The sequence below is a fragment of the Manis javanica genome, chromosome 3 (genome assembly GCF_040802235.1).
Source record: "Manis javanica isolate MJ-LG chromosome 3, MJ_LKY, whole genome shotgun sequence".
Lineage (NCBI taxonomy): Eukaryota > Metazoa > Chordata > Mammalia > Pholidota > Manidae > Manis > Manis javanica.
This window is the reverse complement of record NC_133158.1, coordinates 176,663,217-176,683,036: the sequence shown is the minus strand read 5'-3', so window position 1 is coordinate 176,683,036 and position 19,820 is coordinate 176,663,217. Positions and strand designations below refer to the sequence as shown.

General features: G+C 39.9%; 2 protein-coding genes and 1 long non-coding RNA gene across 5 annotated transcripts in view; 2 read left to right on the top strand and 1 right to left on the bottom strand.

Annotated features, from left to right (window-relative positions):
• Positions 1-16,127, top strand: part of ZNF660 (zinc finger protein 660) — a 76,639-nt gene extending 60,512 nt beyond the window's left edge. The window contains exon 8 of one of the 2 annotated variants that reach the window (XM_073232431.1): positions 15,986-16,127. In XM_073232431.1, coding sequence (XP_073088532.1) covers positions 15,986-16,058 — 73 coding nt within the window. In that variant the 3' untranslated portion in view covers positions 16,059-16,127. Of the gene's footprint in view, positions 1-1,347; positions 1,504-15,985 lie in introns of those variants that run through there. The other variant, XM_073232436.1, reaches the window with a different exon arrangement.
• On the bottom strand, positions 2,403-18,227 carry LOC140848520 (uncharacterized). The gene is made up of 2 exons (XR_012129555.1): positions 17,835-18,227; positions 2,403-2,802 (listed from the first exon to the last, which is right to left on the bottom strand). It is a non-coding gene; the product is annotated as an uncharacterized lncRNA (long non-coding RNA).
• The window catches only part of ZNF197 (zinc finger protein 197), a 39,979-nt gene continuing 38,305 nt past the window's right edge, over positions 18,147-19,820 (top strand). The window contains exon 1 of one of the 2 annotated variants that reach the window (XM_036996241.2): positions 18,147-18,281. The gene's annotated coding sequence lies outside the window, so the exon portion shown is untranslated. The remainder of the gene's footprint in view (positions 18,282-19,820) is intronic. The other variant, XM_036996239.2, reaches the window with a different exon arrangement.

Below are 19,820 nucleotides of genomic sequence, written 5' to 3'. Positions count from 1 at the left end.
CATAATGCCCCTTATTCCCCTTCAATCTCCTTTCCCACCCACCCTCCCTGGCCCCTTTCCCTTTGGCAACTGTTAGTCCATTCTTGAGTTCTGTGAGTCTGTTGCTGTTTTGTTCCTTCAGTTTTCACTTTGTTTGTATACTCCACAGATGAGTGAAATCATTTGGTACTTGTTTTTCTCCACCTGGCTTATTTCACTGAGCACAATACCCACCAGCTCCATCCATGTCATTGCAAATGGTAGGATTTGTTTTCTTATTATGGCTGAATAATATTCTATTGTGTATATGTACATCTTCTTTATCCATTCATCTACTGATGGACACTGAGGTTGCTTCTATTTCTTGGCTATTGTAAATAGTGCTACGATAAACATAGGGGTGCATATCTCTTTTTCAAACTGTGATCCTGCATTCTTAGGGTAAATTCCTAGAAGTGGAATTCCTGGATCAAATGATATTTCTCTTTTTGTTTTTTTGAGGAACTTCCATATTGCTTTCCACAATGGTTGGACTATTTTACATTCTCACCAGCAGTGTAGGAGGGTTCCCCTTTCTCCGCATCTTTGCCAGCATTTGTTGTTCCTAGTCCTTTCGATGTTGGCCATCTTAACTTGGTGAGGTGATATCTTTTGGTTTTAATTTCCCTGATAATTAGTGATGTGGAGCATCTTTTCACGTGCCTGTGGCCATCTGAATTTCTTCTTTGGATAAGTGTCTATTCATATCCTCTGCCCATTTTTTAATAGGGTTGTTTGCTTTTTGGGTGTTGAGGTATGTGAGTTCTTTATATATTTTGGATGTTATCTCGTTGACAGATATGTCATTTACAAATATATTCTCCCATACTGTAGAATGCCTTTTCTGCTGATGGTTGTCCTTTGCTGTACAGAAGCTTTTTTTAGCATGATGTAGACCTATTTGTTCATTTTTTATTTTGTTTCCCTTGCCTGAGGAGATGTGTTCAGGAAAAAGTTGCTCATGTTCATATTCAAGAGATTTTTGCCTGTTTCCTTCTAAGAGTTTTATGGTTTCATGACTTATATTCAGGTCTTTGATCCATTTTGAGTTTACTTTTGTGTATGGGGTTAGACAATAATCCAGTTTCATTCTCTTGCATGTAGCTTGGAGTGGTCTTTTATTTGATGCATATATAACTGGTAACATCTTCCTGATGGATTAACTCAGGAAGTTGCCTTCTTACGATGTTCAGTTAATCTATCAAGAAGATGTTAACAATTATATATGTATCGAATAAAAGACCCCCAAAATATGTGAAACAAAAACTGAGAGAAAGGAGAAATAGATAATTCAACAATAATTGGAGACATCAATACCTTACTTTCAAGAATGGGAGTAAAGGATTAAGCAAGATGGCAGCATGAGAAGTGAGGCAGACAACTCCTCCCAAAACCACATATAACATGAAAATAGAGCAAATACAACTAATCCTGAAGGAGTAAATGGAAAGAAGAATGCAACAGACAACCTACATCTGTGGAAAACAGAAGACCTCATGGAAAAGGGTAAGTAGCAATGCTGTGATCTGGTGGGACCCAAACCCTGCCCCCACCCCAGCTCATCAACTGGAGGAAGAGTAACAGTGGGGAGGGAGTGGAAACCTGGGGCTACTAAATACCCAACCCTGGAGATCTGCTATGGGAGCATGAACCCACGTTACATGCTGCTCTGGAGATTAGAGGGGTTGAAAAGCAAAGACAAGCAAAATACTCAGAGAGACTGAGAACCCAGCTGCTTGTGTTGAATGGGTTCCCACAACCAGCTGCTCTGGGACAAAATAAGGCAGACACTTTGAAAGACTTCCCAACAGTGAGAGGGGTGCTAAAGGGGTGAGGATCACACAGACCTTGAGCTCAGGGAAGGGACAGGTGGACAAAATTGTCCCAGCACACTATGCCCTGCAGGTTGGGAATTTTCAGGAGCTTCACACAGTCCATTCCCCTGGCTGGCAACACAGCACTGAGGCCCCCCACTGTGATATGCAACCTGCCGCTCCTTCCTCCTGGCTGCCAGCAACACCGGTTTGCGAACTTGCTGCCCCTGCCATGGTTCTAGGCTAGCTGGAAGGTTGCCCCACCTACAGCAGAAACCTTACAAGCCAGAAGGAAGGTTGATACACGCATGATATATTTAATGCAATGAAACAGAACGGCCTCCATCCAAGAATACCCTACCTGGCAAGATCATCATTTACATTTGAAGCAGGGATTGAACAATTTCCAGATAAGCAAAAGTTGAAAGAATTTATCTCCCACAAACCATCTCTGCAGTGTATTTTGGAGGGAAAGCTTTAGATGGAAGTGCTCCTAGGGCTAAATAGCTATCAGCAGAGATATATAAAACCACAGAAAAGGAAGTAGACCAATTAATTACTAAGCAAATGCAATTAAAATATTTTTTATTAAGGTATTATTGGTATACACTCTTATGAAGGTTTCACATGAAAAAACAATATGGTTACTACATTTACCCATATTATCAAGTCCCCACCCATACCCCAATGCAGTCACTGTCCATCAGTGCAGCAAGATGCCACAGATCCACTATGTGCCTTCTGTGCTACACTGTTCTCCCCATGATCCCCCACACCATGTCTACTAAACATAATATCCCTCAATCCCCTTCTCCTTCCCTCCCCACCTGCCCTCCCACACCCCTCCACTTTGGTAACCATTAGTTCATTCTTGGAGTCTCTGAGTCTGCTGCTGTTTTGTTCCTTCAGTTTTGCTTCGTTGTTATACTCCACAAATGAGGGAAATCATTTGGCACTTGTCTTTCTCCACCTGTAAGCAAATGCAAATTTAAATCAACTACCCACAAAGTCAGACAAGGGATAGCCCAAGAGTACAGAATATCATACCTAATATATAAAGAGTGGAGGAGAAGTAAAAAAGAAGGGAGGAAAAAAAACTTTAGATTCTGCTAGAAATAGCATAATAAGCAAGTTAAGTTAGACTGTTAGATAGTAAAGAAGCTGCCCTTGAAACTTTGGTAAGCACAAATCTAAAACCTGCAATGGCAATTAGTACAAATTGATAATCACCCTAAATGTAAATGGACTGAATGCACCAATCAAAAGACACAGAGTTATAGAATGGATAAAAAAAGAAGACCCATCTTTACACTGCTTACAAGAGACTCACTACAAACCCAAAGACATACACAGACTAAAAGTGAAGGGCTAGAAAAAGATATTTCATGCAAATAATAGGGGGTGGGGACAGGCACTGCAGTACTTATATCAGACAAAAGAGACTTCAAAGCAAAGATAGTAACAGGCCACAATGATAGAGGGCTCAGTCCGACAAGAGGATATAACCATTATAAATATCTATGCACCCAACATAGGGGTACCTACATATGTGAAACAAATACTAACAGAATTAAAGGGGGGAAATACAGGGCAATGCATTCATTTTAGGAGACTTCAACACACCACACACTCCAAAGGAGAGATGAACCAGATAGAAAATAAGAAAGAACACATTAGAAGAGATGGACCAAAGCAGCAATTTACACATTCTTCTCAAGTGCACATGGAACACTTTCAAGAACAGATCACATAATAGGCCACAAAAAGAGCCACAGGAAATTCAGAAGGATTGAAATAATACCAACTAGCTACTCAGACAACAAAGGCATTAAACTAGAAATAAATTACACAAAGAAAATGAAAAAGCCCACAAATAAATGGAGGCTTAACCACATGCTCCTAAATAATCAGTGGACCAATGACCAAATAAAAACAGATCAAGCAATATATGGAGATAAATTAAAACAACTCAACACCCCAAAATCTGCGGCACACAGTGAAGGCAGTACTAACAGGAAAGTATATAGCAATACAAGCTTACCTCAAGAAACAAAAACAATCCCAAATGAACAGTTTAAACTCACAATTAGTGAAACTAGAAAAAGAACAAATTAGGCCCAACGTCAGAAGATGGAGGGACATAATAAAGATCACAGCAGAAATAAATAAAATTGAGAAGAATAAAACAATAGGAACAATCCATGAAACCAACTGGCTCTTGGAGAAAATAAACAAAATAGATAAACCCCTAACAAGACTTATCAAGAAAAACAGAGAGTGTACATATATAAACAGAATCAGAAATGAGAAAAGAAAAATCACTATGGACAACACAGAAATACAAAGAATTATTAGAGAATACTATGAAAAATTATATGCCAACAAATTAGATAACTTAGAAAAATGAACAACTTTCTAGAAAAATACAACCTTCCAAGGCTGACCAAGAAAGAAACAGGAAATCTGAACAGACCAATTACCAGCAATGAAATTGAATTGGTATACAAAAAACTACTCAAGAACAAAACTCCTGGATGAGATGGCTTTACTGCTGAATTTTATCAAACATTTGGTGAAGACCTAGTACCCAGCCTACTTAAAAGTTTTCCAAGAAGTAGAAGAGGAGGGAATACTTCTAAACTCATTCTACGGGGCCAGCATCAATCTAATACCAAACCAGGCAGACACCAAAGAAAAAGAAAATTACAGACCAATATCCCTGATGAACATAAATACAAAAATCCTTTACAAAATATTAGCAAACTGAATTAAAAAATACATAAAAAGATCATCCATCATGATCAAGTAGGACTTACTCCAGGGATGCAAGGATAGTACAACATTCGAAAATCCATGAACATCATCCATCACATCAAAAAAAAGGACAAATGAGCAAGTGGGACTACATTAAGCTGAAAAGCTTCTGTACAGCGAAAGACACCATCAATAGAACAAAAAGGAACCCTACAGTATGGGAGAATATATTTGAAAATGAGAGATCTGATAAAGGCTTGATGTTCAGAATATATAAAGAGCTCACACGCCTCAACAAACAAAAAACAAATAACCCAATTAAAAAATGGGCAGAGGAACTGAACAGACAGTTCTCTAAAAAAGAAATACAGATGGCCAACAGACACATGAAAAGATGCTCCACATCGCTAATTATCAGAGAAATGCAAATTAAAACTACAATGAGGTATCACCTCACACCAGTAAGGATAGCTGCCATCCAAAAGACAAACAACAACAAATGTTGGCGAGGCTGTGGAGAAAGGGGAACCCTCCTACAATGCTGGTGGGAATGTAAATTAGTTCAATCATTGTGGAAAGCAGTTTGGAGGTTCATCAAAATGCTCAAAACAGACCTACCATTTGACCCAGGAATTCCACTCCTAGGAATTTACCCTAAGAATGCAGCAATCAAGTTTGAGAAAGACAGATGCACCCCTATGTTTATCGCAGCACTATTTACAATAGCCAAGAATTGGAAGCAACCTAAATGTCCATCGGTAGATGAATGGATAAAGAAGATGTGGTACATATACACAATGGAATACTACTCAGCCATAAGAAGTGGAAAAATCCAACCATTTGCAGCAACACAGATGGAGCTGGAGAGTATTATGCTCAGTGAAATAAGCCAAGCAGAGAAAGAGAAATACCAAATGATTTCACTTATCTGAGGAGTATAGGAACAAAGGAAAAACTGAAGGAACAAAACAGCAGCGGAATTACAGAACCCAAAAATGGACTAACAGGTACCAAAGGGAAAGGAACTGGGGAGGATGGGTGGGCAGGGAGGGATAAGGGGGGGGAAGAAGAAGGAGGTTATTAAGATTAGCATGCATGGGGGGAGGGAGAAAGGGGAAGGTGGGCTGCACAACACAGAGAGGACAAGTAGTGACTCTACAACATTTTGCTAAGCTGATGGACAGTAACCGTAATGTGGTTGTTAGGGGGGACCTGATATAGGGGAGAGCATAGTAAACATAGTATTCTTCATGTAAGTGTAGATTAAAGATTTAAAAAAAAGAAAAAGAAAGAAAGAAAGAAAAGAGGGATTACTCCTTGATGGGATAAAACTATTGGTAAATCAAAGATCAACGCATGCTTTAAATATCCTTAATGTTGATCACTTAAAGGGTGTCAGATAATCAGCTATGGAGGTACTCTTTTCTGATAATATTCCTTTCTCTTAATAAAAAAAAAAAAAAAAGCAGTTACTGTGTGCTGACCTCCAATGAGTTCTGCACAATGGTATAGAGGGCATGTCAAAGTGTGGGCAAAGGGTCTGTTTGTTTCTATGCAGAAGATCAAGGCCTAGCTTGGATACCCAGAAAATGAACTAAGATACGATATGAGGAGGAGCTTCCAGCATCAGCACTCTCTGGAGGACTCGTGCCGGGGGATGATCATCAAAAAGCCTCCACAGGGATCCGGACGATGCTGCAGTTGTGGCTGCATCCAGCCTACCGTCTCCTGGACTTGCCATAGGAATGAGGAGGGAGATGTCTAGGCTGGCATGTGCATACAGTGAGACAACGAATTTGACCGGATCTGTACTGTTGGAACTCAACCAGGAGTTGGGAGGGGTGCAAGGTGTAGCACTCCAAAATCTTATGACTATAGACTATCTATGGTTAAAAGAACATATGGGATGTGAACAGATTCCAGAAATGGGCTGCTTTAATTTGTCTGATTTCTCTCAGACTGTTCAAGTACGGTTGGACAATATCCATCATATCATAGACAAATTTTCACAAATGCCTAGGGTGCCTAAATGGTTTTCTTGGCTTCACTGGAGATGGATGGTAATTATAGATTTGCTTTGTTTATGTCACCATATTCCTATTATGTTAATATGTGTGTGCAAATTAGTTAGTAGTTTAAAACCTATACATACTTAAGGTACTCTACAAGAAGATATGTCAAAGAAATAATCAATCCTCCCATGTTTCCTTCCATATGCTACATCTGTAGGTTTTCTTCTTTCTTCCTAATTACAACCCTTAAATAGAATTCGTGCCTCATATCGAATTTACCGAGTATCATAATTCCTCCAGGTGGTAAAGATACCTCGAGACAAGTGCTGGGCATAGAAGCCACAGGGCATAAATCTGCAAAGAAGTGAAAAGCTAACCTTTTCAAACAATATGGCTTCTCTCTCACTTACCAACTTTACATTTCCCTGTATGGCCCCGGAAGATGACTGGTTAGCCAGAGACGGGTAAGATTCCTCAAGGGAGGAACAACCTAAGACAGGCACAGTTGCAGGGGGGCCATCAGGTGAGAATTTGGGGATCAAGAGAGGTGAGGCTCAGAACCTCATCCCCCCTGCTTTGAGAGAAATCTTCTGCATCTGTGGATGTTTTGCTGCCCTTGTCTAGCCTGGATTAATACTTAGTCCATAGGCACACACTTGATCATCTGATCATCTACATTTGCCCTCTTATAGCACTAAACTATGTTTTCCACCTTTATCTTGCATCTATCTACCACTTCAGCATTTTATTAAAAATAAAAATAATAATAATAATAAAGGGAGAAATGTGGGATCAACATATAAATCAAGTACAAAAATCAAACGAATATTCATATTTGACCTGATTGTTTATTGGTCATAATGCATGATCAAAACTGAAAGTTTCTGTGATGAATGCCCTTGTACTGTTCACCATGTAAGAATTTATTCACTATGTAAGAATTCGTTCACCATCTAAGAACTTGTTCGTTATGCTTCAGAAGATTGTAGACTGACGAGAATTAGACTTGAGATGGATTAATGATTGTACATTGAGCATTGACCCCCCTATACTGAATTTTATTGTTGTTAACAACCATTTGATCAATAAATATTAGAGATTCCCTCAAAAAAAAAAAAAGAAAAAAGAAATACAGATGGCCAAGAGACACATGAAAAGATGCTCCACATCGCTAATTATCAGAAAAATGCAAATTAAAACTACAATGAGGTATCACCTCACACCAGTAAGGATAGCTGCCATCCAAAAGACAAACAACAACAAATGTTGGCGAGGCTGTGGAGAAAGGGGAACCCTCCTACAATGCTGGTGGGAATGTAAATTAGTTCAATCATTGTGGAAAGCAGTTTGGAGGTTCATCAAAATGCTCAAAACAGACCTACCATTTGACCCAGGAATTCCACTCCTAGGAATTTACCCTAAGAACGCAGCAATCAAGTTTGAGAAAGACAGATGCACCCCTATGTTTACTGCAGTACTATTTACAATAGCCAAGAATTGGAAGCAACCTAAATGTCCATCGGTAGATGAATGGATAAAGAAGATATGTGGTACATATACACAATGGAATACTACTCAGCCATAAGAAGTGGAAAAATCCAACCATTTGCAGCAACACGGATGGAGCTGGAGAGTATTATGCTCAGTGAAATAAGCCAAGCAGAGAAAGAGAAATACCAAATGATTTCATTCATCTGAGGAGTATAGGAACAAAGGAAAAACTGAAGGAACAAAACAGCAGTGGAATTACAGAACCCAAAAATGGACTAACTGGTACCAAAGGGAAAGGAACTGGGGAGGATGGGTGGGCAGGGAGGGATAAGGGGGGGGAAGAAGAAGGGGGTTATTAAGATTAGCATGCATTGGGGGGAGGGAGAAAGGGGAGGGTGGGCTGCACAACACAGAGAGGACAAGTAGTGACTCTACAACATTTTGCTAAGCTGATGGACAGTAACCATAATGTGGTTGTTAAGGGGGACCTGATATAGGGGATAGCATAGTAAACATAGTACTCTTCATGTAGGTGTAGATTAAAGATTAAAAAAAAAAAGAAAGAAAGAAAGAAAAGGGGGATTACTCCTTGATAGGTTAAAACTATTGGTAAATCAAAGATCAACGCATGCTTTAAATATCCTTAATGTTGATCACTTAAAGGGTGTCAGATGATCAGCTATGGAGGTACTCTTTTCTGATAATATTCCTTTCTCTTAATAAAAAAAAAAAAAAAAGCAGTTACTGTGTGCTGACCTCCAATGAGTTCTGCACAATGGTATAGAGGGCATGTCAAAGTGTGGGCAAAGGGTCTGTTTGTTTCTATGCAGAAGATCAAGGCCTAGCTTGGATACCCAGAAAATGAACTAAGATACGATATGAGGAGGAGCTTCCGGCATCAGCATTCTCTGGAGGACTCGTGCCGGGGGATGATCATCAAAAAGCCTCCACAGGGATCCGGGCGATGCTGCGGTTATGGCTGCGTCCACCCCACCGTTTCCTGGACTTGCCATTGGAATGAGAAGGGAGATGTCTAGGCTGGCATGTGCATACAGTGAGACAACAAATTTGACCGGGTCTGTACTGTTGGAACTCAACCAGGAGTTGGGAGGGGTGCAAGTTGTAGCACTCCAAAATCTTATGACTATAGACTATCTATGGTTAAAAGGACATATGGGAGGTGAACAGATCCCAGAAATGGGCTGCTTTAATTTGTCTGATTTCTCTCAGACTGTTCAAGTACAGTTGGACAATATCCATCATATCATAGACAAATTTTCACAAATGCCTAGGGTGCCTAAATGGTTTTTTTGGCTTCACTGGAGATGGATGGTAATTATAGATTTGCTTTGTTTACGTCACCGTATTCCTATTATGTTAATATGTGTGTACAAATTAGTTAGTAGTTTAAAACCTATACATACTTAAGGTACTCTACAAGAAGATATGTCAAAGAAATAATCAATCCTCCCATGTTTTCTTCCATATGCTACCTCTATAGCTTTTCTTCTTTCTTCCTAATTACAACCCTTAAATAGAATTCGTGCCTCATATCGAAGTTACCGAGTATCATAATTCCTCCAGGTGGTAAAGATACCTCGAGACAAGTGCTGGGCATAGAAGCCACAGGGCATAAATCTGCAAAGAAGTGAAAAGCTAACCTTTTCAAACAATATGGCTTCTCTCTCATTTACCAACTTTACATTTCCCTGTATGGCCCCGGAAGATGACTGGTTAGCCAGAGACAGGTAAGATTCCTCAAGGGAGGAACAACTTAAGACAGGCACAGTCACAGGGGGGCCATCAGGTGAGAAATTGGGGATCAACAGAGGTGAGGCTCAGAACCTCATCCCCCCTGCTTTGAGAGAAATCTTGTGCATCCGTGGATGGTTTATTGCCCTTGTCTAGCTTGGATTAACACATAGTCTACAGGCACACACCTGATCATCTACAATTGCTCTCCTACAACACTAAACTATGTTTTCTACCTTTGTCTTGCATCTACCTATCACTTCTGCATTTTATTAAAAATAATAATAATAATAATAATAAAGGGAGAAATGTGGGATCAACATATAAATCAAGTATAAAAATCAAATGAATATTCATATTTGACCTGATTGTTTATAGTTCATAATGCGTGATCAAAACCGAAAGTTTCTGTGATGAATGCCCTTGTACTGTTCACCATGTAAGAATTTATTCACTATGTAAGAATTCGTTCACCATGTAAGAACTTGTTCATTATGCTTCAGAAGATTGGAGACTGACGAGAGTTAGGCTTGAGATGGATTAATGATTGTACATTGAGCATTGACCCCCCTATACAGAATTTTATTGTTGTTAACAACCATTTGATCAATAAATATGAGAGATGCCCTCTCAAAAAAAAAAAAAAAAGGACAAAAACCACATGATCACAGATGCTGAAAAAGTATTCGACAAAATTCAACATCCATTCATGATAAAAACTCTCAACAAAATGGGCATAGAGGGCAAGTACCTCAACATAATAAAGGCCATATATGACAAACCCAGAGCCAACATCATACTGAACAGCGAGAAGCTGAAAGCTTTCCCTTTAAGATCGGGAACAAGACAGGGATGCCCACTCTCCCCACTTTTATTCAACATAGTTCTGGAGGTTCTAGCCATGGCAATCAGACAACACAAAGAAATACAAGGCATCCAGGCTGGTAAAGAAGCAGTTAAACTGTCATTGCTTGCAGAGGACATGATATTGTATATAAAATAACCCTAAAGAATCCACTCCAAAACTACTAGAACTAATATCTGAATTCAGCAAAGTTGCAGGCTACAAAATTAACACACAGAATTCTGTTGCATTCCTGTACACTAACAATGAACTAGCAGAAAGAGAAATCTGGAAAAAATTCCATTCACAATTGCATCAAAAAGAATAAAATACCGAGGAATAAAATTAACGAAGGAAATGAAAGACCTATATTCTGAAAAGTACAAGACACTCATGGCAGAAATTAAAGAAGAAACCAATAAATGGAAATACATCCCGTGCTCACGGACAGGAAGAATTAATATTACCAAAATGGCCATCCTGCCTAAAGCAATCTACAGATTCAATGCAATTCCTATCAAAATACCAACAGCATTCTTCAACGAACTAGACAGAATAGTTCTAAAATTCATATGTAACCACAAAAGAACCCGAATAGCAGCCAAAGGAATCCTGAGAAGGAAGAATATAGCAGAGTGGATTACTTTCCCTGACTTCAAGCTCTACTACAAAGCCACAGTAATCAAGACAATTTGGTACAGGCACAAGAACAGAGCCACAGATGAGTGGAACAGAATAGAGACTCCAAACATTAACCCAAACATATATGGTCAATTAATATATGATAAAGGAGCCATGGACATACAATGGGGAAATGACAATCTCTTCAACAAATGGTGTTGAAAAGGCTGGACAGTTACATGTAAGAGAATGAAACTGGATTACTAACTCCACACATAAAAGTAAACTTGAAATGAATCAAAGACATGAATGTAAGTCATAAAAACATAAAACTCTTAGAAGAAAACATAGGCAAAAATCTCCTGAATATAAACATGAGAAACTTTTTCCTCAATGCATCTCCTTGGGCAAGGGAAACAAAAGCAAATATGAACAAATGGGACTATATCAAATTAAAAAGCTTCTGTACAGCAAAGGACACCATCAGCAGTACAAAAGGCATCCTACAGTATGGAAGAATATATTCATAAGCGACAAATCCATTAAGGGGTTAACATCCAAAATATATAAGGAACACACACGCCACAACACCTGAAAAAGCAAAAAATCTAATTTAAAAATGGGCAGAAAATGTGAATAGACACTTCTCCAAAGAAGAAATTCAGATGGCCAACAGGCATATGGAAAGATGCTCCACATCGCTAATTATCAGGGAAATGCAAATTAAAACCACAGTGAGATGTCATCTCACACCAGTGAGGACGGCCAACATCAAAAAGACTAGGAATAACAATTGCTGATGAGGATGCGGAGAAAGGGGAACCCTCTTACACTGCTGGTGGGAATGTAAAATAGTTCAACCATTGTGGAAAGCAATATGGAGGTTCCTCAAAAAACGAAAAATAGAAATACCATTTGACCCAGGAATTCTACTCCTAGGAATTTACCCAAAGAATACAAGTTCTCATATTCAAAAGGACATATGCACCCCTATGTTCATCACAGAACTATTTACAATAGCCAAGATAGGGAAGCAACCTCAGTGTCCATCAGTAGATGCATGGATAAAGAAGATGTGGTAATGGAATATTACTCAGCCATAAGAAGAAAACAAATCCTACCATTTGCAATAACATGGATGGAGCTAGAGGGTATTATGCTCAGTGAAATAAGCCAGGAGAAGAAAGACAAGTACCAAATGATTTCATTCATCTGTGGAGTACAAGAACAAAGCAAAAACTGAAGGGACAAAACAGCAGCAGACTCACAGACTCCAAGAAGAAACTAGTGGTTACCAAAGGGAAGGGGGTGTATAGGGCAGAAGAAGGGGACTAAGGGGCACTGTGATTAACACACATAATGTAGTGGGGTCACAGGGAAGACAGTGTAGCATGGAGAAGACAAGTAGTGACTCTGTGGCATCTTACTACACTGATGGACAGTGACTGCAATGGGGTGTGGGTGGGACTTGATAATATGGGTGAATGTAGTAACCACAATGTTGCTCATGTGAAACCTTCATAGTACTGGGTATCAATGATAACAATAAAAAAAAGAATAGAGAATAAACGGTTGAAGAGGCACAAAATCTCAATAGAAGTCATGAGGACGACAATACAGCATGGAGAACATAGTCAATTCTGTAACATCATTCTATGCTGACAGTAACTACACTAATTGGGGTTAGCATTTAACGATGTAGTTAACTTGAGTCACTATGTTGTATACTTGAAACCAATGTAATATTGTATATTAACTATACTTTGAAAAAAATACGATAGTAATTAAAAAAAGAATAGATATAACAACCATAGAGATTAACAAGAAAAGAGAAGCCTTGGGCACTTCTAACACTTAACACAAAACCTAATATATATCTCTAGAACACTATACCTAAGAATAGCATAATATACATTTCTCCCACATGCATGTGGAACATCCATATAGACCTAGTGGATGTACTAGGCCATAACACAAACCTCAATACATTTAAAAGCATTGAAATAAATGAAGTATGTTCTGTGAATATAACATAACTTAACTGCACAGCCCCCTTAAAACAAGTTCAAGAATATTTATAGGAACAAAAAATATCCTACCCGTCAAAAGTTCAAAATATCTGGCATATACTTATTACCAGGCATGCAAACAAGCAGGAAAATACAACCTGTATTTACATTTCACACAAAATCAATCAAAACTGAACCAGAACTGATACAGACATTAGAAATCAACCAACAGGGACATCAAAAGTTACTGAGACTGTGTCACATAATCAAAAACCTAAAGGAAAGATTGAACTTGTTTAACAGCTACGAAAGAAATTTAAAATCCCCAAACTGAACTTCTAAATATGAAAATTACAATTTAGGATAGATAGATAAATTACAACTGGATAGAAAGTTCTACCTGGAAATCTTACCACATTCATTACACTCAAAGTGGAGATCTGGTGGCCACTCAGGTGTAAGCTCTGACTGATAGCTTTCCACATTCATCACATTGATAGAATTTCTGTCCCTTTAAAACTCCTTAATGTTCAGAAGGACATATTAGAATGTTCCCTAAGTTCCTTATATTCATATTCATCATATCCATCTTTTTGTGTATATTTGTCAAAATTTTTGTGTATTAATTCCAAGAAATCACTTTCCAATCTATTCCCTTCTTCATCTGAGAGTTTGCCTTCTGGCTTCTTTAAAGAATCTTCACAGGCATCTCCAACTTCTGATTCCCCAGGAACCATTCCATAGATTCATCCTGTGTCCCATCAGATGACTCCTATCTTTTAGAAATTTCCTTCTTTGAAGAAAAATCTCCATCCTGTTTTCATTTATCAAAAGAAAATATGAGAACTACTTTCCCTAAGTTCTTCCCCTGTGGAAACAGAATCACCAAGAGACTTTACCTAAAGATAAAAACAAAACCAAAAGCCTTCACATTATGGGTAAGGAATGAGGTGACACACTGAGAACAGGAGGGAAATTCAGAAATAGTTCAGTGTTTTCTTCATGGACAGAAAAATATAAAGAAGGGGAAGTTGATCAATTGAAGAGGCTAGAAGAGATATCAGGACAGACAGATGTTGAATCATCACAACCAAGTTAGAAGAGCAATTGGAAAGCAGTAGAGAAATTTGTAAAACATGGTGATCTTAAGCACCTCAAGTCAAAAATAGAAGGCAGAGTAATCATGGTCATAATCACTAAACATGAAAATGTTGGTTCCTCTCAATCACTTCTTAACCAGGGCCACACACCGGCGTGCCGAGCCAACTAGAGTCCCTCTTTGTGTGTGCAAATTCTGAATTGTAAATAGGGCAAAGATAAGGCTGTTAAGAGCAGAAGCTGAAGCCAAAATGATGCTGAGTCATTAGGAGCCTGGGCGGAGGAGGAGAAGGGGAGGACGGTGAAGAAGAAGAAAGTAGGAGGGAATAGAAACAATAAGGCAGAAGGAGCTACGAGAGGGACAGAAAGTTTGGAATGAAGAAACAGTGGTAGTGGAAGAAGAAAACAGATAAACAGGGAGCAGTGTTACATTCACAGTGAGACACTGGAATAAAGATCCACTTATTGTTGTTGCCGAGGCCCCCAGACTGCGCTGCATCAAGGTGCATTTTACATGAGGCCTTGTTTGCTACAGTCTTCTAGTAGGATTTGGATTCCTTCCCATGGTGGGGAGAAATTTTAACCAGAACTCATCTTTGGCTAGGGATCCTCCCTTTCCCTTATTACCCTATAGGTAATTCAGGAGCATGAGATGTGTTATGTTAATAAAGTTTACTAATCTGTGTGTCAGGTCCTATATACTTAGAAGTTAAAGAATTGGCTTCTGGATCCTCTGAAACAAGAGAATTAGTCTTTCATTCAGACTACTACATGGGTGTTCACAAAATTGGGCCTCGTAGAAGGACACAATTTTGACTGAATCTACAACGCTAATTATAAGTTTTGGTTTGTCCAAAAGCAAAGCCTGTGATAAGGACATAGGGGGAGGTAGGTTATTTGGAAAGTAATCCCATGGAGCAGAAAGGAGGGAGCAGGGAGAATAAGACTGACAATAGATGAAAATCCAAAAAAGGTAGATTATTGAGTGGTTTCACTGTGGCCAAGTGAGGCACAATCTCACTTGGGTCCCCTAATGAGACAGGGACCAGGGGTTTAGACAGAGTAGGGTAAAGGCCTCCAGAAGAACCAAAGCAGGATAATTATGGTCAGAACAATGTAAGAATGTGCAGAAAAACTCCTACCCAAACTCTGTGTTAAACACCAAGCAAAATCAGTCATACAGATTCTTTAGGATTAAAATATCAAATTAGGAATATAGGCAATTTTCGGTGGGATTGGTTAAAACAAAAAGGCAGTATTTAGGCTGGGACCAATAGTAACTAAACACCTCTCAATTAAACCTAAAGATGAAAACCCCTAGACAACACCCAACCCCAGGCTCTTTTGTCCCCTCCTGGTGTGCACCAGGAGCTCTGTCCTATCTCTTTCTCTCTAAATAAAAGCCTCTCCCTTGCTTTCCTACCTTGAGTGTTTGTGAAGCTCATTCTTCGACTCCATGAGCAAGAGCCCCGGCATCACTAAGGACCCATGTAGAGCATAGCCAAGAATTTTCTTGTCAAAAGACAGGAATTTTAGGCATTAACACTTCATTCTTATTTGTCGTTCTTTCAGGGCAGCCCTTGGGGATATTATTCTCATCTACTTCTTCCAGGCTGTACCTGAGACCTGGCTGGCAAGCTTCTGAAGCTTCAGATAAAGCCCTAAGGCCAAAAAAAATGACGTTACAGTGCACACGTGAGATGAGAGGCTTTCAAGGTGGACAGGATCATTCTTCAGCAGTTGCACAAAAATCACAGGTGTGCAGAAGCGACTATAGAGCACAGACAGCATATTCTGTAGGTAACAAGCAGAAGCTGCTTCTAATATCTGACTCAAAGAATTTAGTGTCTTCCAACAATCTCATCTGTGTGGGATTTAACTCTACTTAAAATTAGTAGTTTTACGCACAGAAGCTGACGCAGAGAGAGATAAAAGGATCGCCGGGAATAAAACAATATTAAGAGAACTGTGTGACCAATCCAAAAGGAACAATATCCACATTATAGGGGTACCAGAAGAAGAAGAGATAAAGGGATAGAAAGTGTATTTGAAGAAATAATTGCTGAAAACTTCCCCAAACTGGGGAAGGAAATAATCAATCAGACCACGGAAGTGCACAGAACCCCCAACAGAAGGGACCCAAGAAGGACAACACCAAGACACATAATAATTAAAATGGCAAAGGTCAAGGACAAGGACAGAGTTTTAAAGGCAGCTAGAGAGAGGAAAAAGGTCACCTACAAAGGAAAACCCATCAGGCTATCATCAGACTTCTCAACAGAAACATTACAGGCCAGAAGAGAATGGCATGATATATTTAATGCAATGAAACAAAAGGACCTTGAACCAAGAATACTGTATCCAGCATGACTACCATTTAAATATGAAAGAGGGATTAAATAATTCCCAGACAAGCAAAAGTTGAGGGAATTTGCCTCCCACAAACCACCTCTATGGGGTATTTTAAAAGGAGTGCTCTAGATGGGAGCACTCCTAAGACTAAATAGATGTCACCAGAGAAAATAAAATTACAGCAAAGAAAGCAGACCAACAAAATACTAACTAAAGGCAAAAAATAAAATCAACTACCCACAAAAGCAGTTAAAGGAAGCACAAAAGAGCACAGAATAAAACAACCAACATATAAAGAACGGAGGAGGAGGAATAAGAAGGGAGAAAAATAAAGAATGACCAGACAGTGTTTAAAATAGCTCAATAAGCGAGTTAAGTTAGGCAGTAAAATACTAAAGAAGCTAACCTTGAACCTTTGGCAACCATGAATCTAAAGCCTGTAATGGCAATAAGTACATATCTTTCAATAATCACCCTAAATGTAAATGGACTGAATGCACCAATCAAAAGACACAATAATAGAATGGATAAAAAAGCAAGACCCATCTCTATGCTGGCTACAAGAGACTCACTTCAAACCCAAAGACTGAAGGAACAAAACAGCAGCAGAATCATAGAACCTAAGAATGGACTAACAGTTACCAAAGGGAAAGGGACTGGGGAGAAAGGTAGGGAAGGGAGGGATAAGGTTGTGGAAAAAGAAAGGGGGCATGTATAATGTGGGGGGGGGGGCATGGGGAGGGCTATGCAACACAGAGAAGACAAGTAGTGATTCTACAGCATCTGACTACGCTGATGGACAGTACTGTAATGGGATATGTGGGGGGGGATTTGGTGAAGGGGGGACCCTAGTAAACATAATATTCCTCATGTAATTGCAGATTAATGACAACAACAAAAAAAACTCAAGAAAAAAAATTAGTAGTTTTAATTAACAAAACTACTTCCCTATTTGCAATGCCCAAAAGTATCTGCACAACCTCTTGGACTGGGAAGGGTCTCTGTTAAACATTTTGCTCTGCTCCCCAGAAACCTAGCCAGTTCTAAGACTAGGAGATACCAGACTGACCTCAGAACTACCACTTCTTTTGGGCCTCTCCAAAGATGAGTATGTTCAAGATGGGTAAGGCTCATACACTTCTACTTAGAAGATCAGGTGGTACATGCCAAGATAGGTCCAACTCCTTCAAGAAGCAACAAGAGTCCCGAAGACCTGGGATACGTCATTCACCGCTGCAGCCTTCGGGTCTGGAACGCAGCAGCATCCACCGGTTCTCAGGACGAAGAGCAGAGCCCAGGAGCCCCGCCCCTTGTCGCCTGGGAAAAGCAAGAAACCATAGAGATGTGGTCTCCTAGAGAGCCAGGGACGGAGAGGCCAGCAACCGGAAGTCTCCGTAACTGGGTCAGCCATTATTCTGGGCTTCGGCTGCCGTCGCACAGAGTTCGCGTGTCATCTTCTAGCGTCCCGGCGCCAGGGAGACGGTACCCAAGGCCGGAGCCGCAGCGGGAGCCCCTGGTGAGCCGGGTGGGTTGGGTGGGGTGGGCATGCGCAAAGGGCGCCCGGGGGGTCGGCCGGGAGCTCTCTAGGACAGCGCCCCCCTCGCCGGCCGCTCCCGGGCGCTTGTCCCCGCCAGCGCGGCCCGTCCTCCGCGCTGTGTTGCGGAGGACGCCGTGTCCTCGACGAGGGCAAGCCGCCGGCTTGGGGAGGGTGTTGACGGCAGCGCCGAGTCGATGTGTGTCTGTGGTGCTCGAGTCAGTCAATTCACTTCCGCCTTGAGAACAGCTGCCTCCGGAACCCGGTTCCCCAGCCCGGGCCTTTCCGCCCTCCCTCAGCCTTCGTTGAGGCTCATTCAGAGAAACAGCTGGACGCATCCTGAGCGGTGGCCCCCAGACTTCTGGGCACTTCCATTTTATTTTTTGAGGGATGGATCAGTTCCCGTCTTTTAATTTTGTGTTGCAATGTTATTTAAAAGCAAACTTAAACCATCCATACCACCGTTACTTCAGAGAATATATTTTAACGCCAAGTACTAACTCCCTAAATTTAGAATATATGCTGTCCCTTGCAAGAAAGGTCATTGCCAGCCTGTCAGTGGCTATGTATATTTTTCCTTACACAGTTGGCTAGGTTAAAGCTTATAATGAACGAGCGTTTGGAAATTTGCTTTAGGATAAATATTTGGCTTTTAGAAGTCTTCTCTTAGATGGAAGTATTTTGGACTTTTGGAATTAGAATCCTTTAGTTCAGAATTTGCTCCCACAACTTAACTAGTTGAGAGGCCTTCATTGACTCAGCTCCTCTGAGCCTTCTTTTGTTCTTTTTTAACTTAGAGTTCACAAAGCGTTTGTGAGAAGCAAACAAAAATATATTTAAAGATTTATTCGTATGTGTAAAGTAAGAATAGGGTTCTGATAATTTACAGTAGAAAAATATTTAGAAATCCTTTTTTTCCAGGCTCAACATTATTTTAAAATAAACTTAATTTTTTAGAGCTTTTGTGTTCATAACAAAATTAGCACAGAAATTTTTCCATATACTCCCTACATAGACATGTATAACTTCACCCACTATCAGCAATTGATGAACCTACATTGACACATCGTAATCACCCAAAGTCCATAGTTTTTTACATTACAGTCTGGTACCTTCTGTTGTTTGAAAAAATGTGTATTTACATGTATTCTATGCCCACCATTTATGGTATCATACAGAATATTTTCACTGCCCTAAAAAATCCTCTGTGCTCTGCCTGTTAATGCCTTCCTCTCCCCAACCCCTTGGCAACCACTTATCTTTTTACTGACTCCATAGTTTTGCCTTTTCCAGAATGCTGTGTAGTTGAATTGTACAGTCTTGATAGCTTGTTTCTTTTTGGCACTGAGTAATATTCCATTGTCCAAATGTACCACAGTTTATCCAGTAACCTACTAAAGGACATCTTGGCTGCTTTAGGTTTTGGCAATCATGAATATTGTTGCTATAAACATCTGTGTGCAGATTTTTGTGTCAACATAGTTTTCAACTCCACATCCTCACCAGCATTTGGCGTTGTCC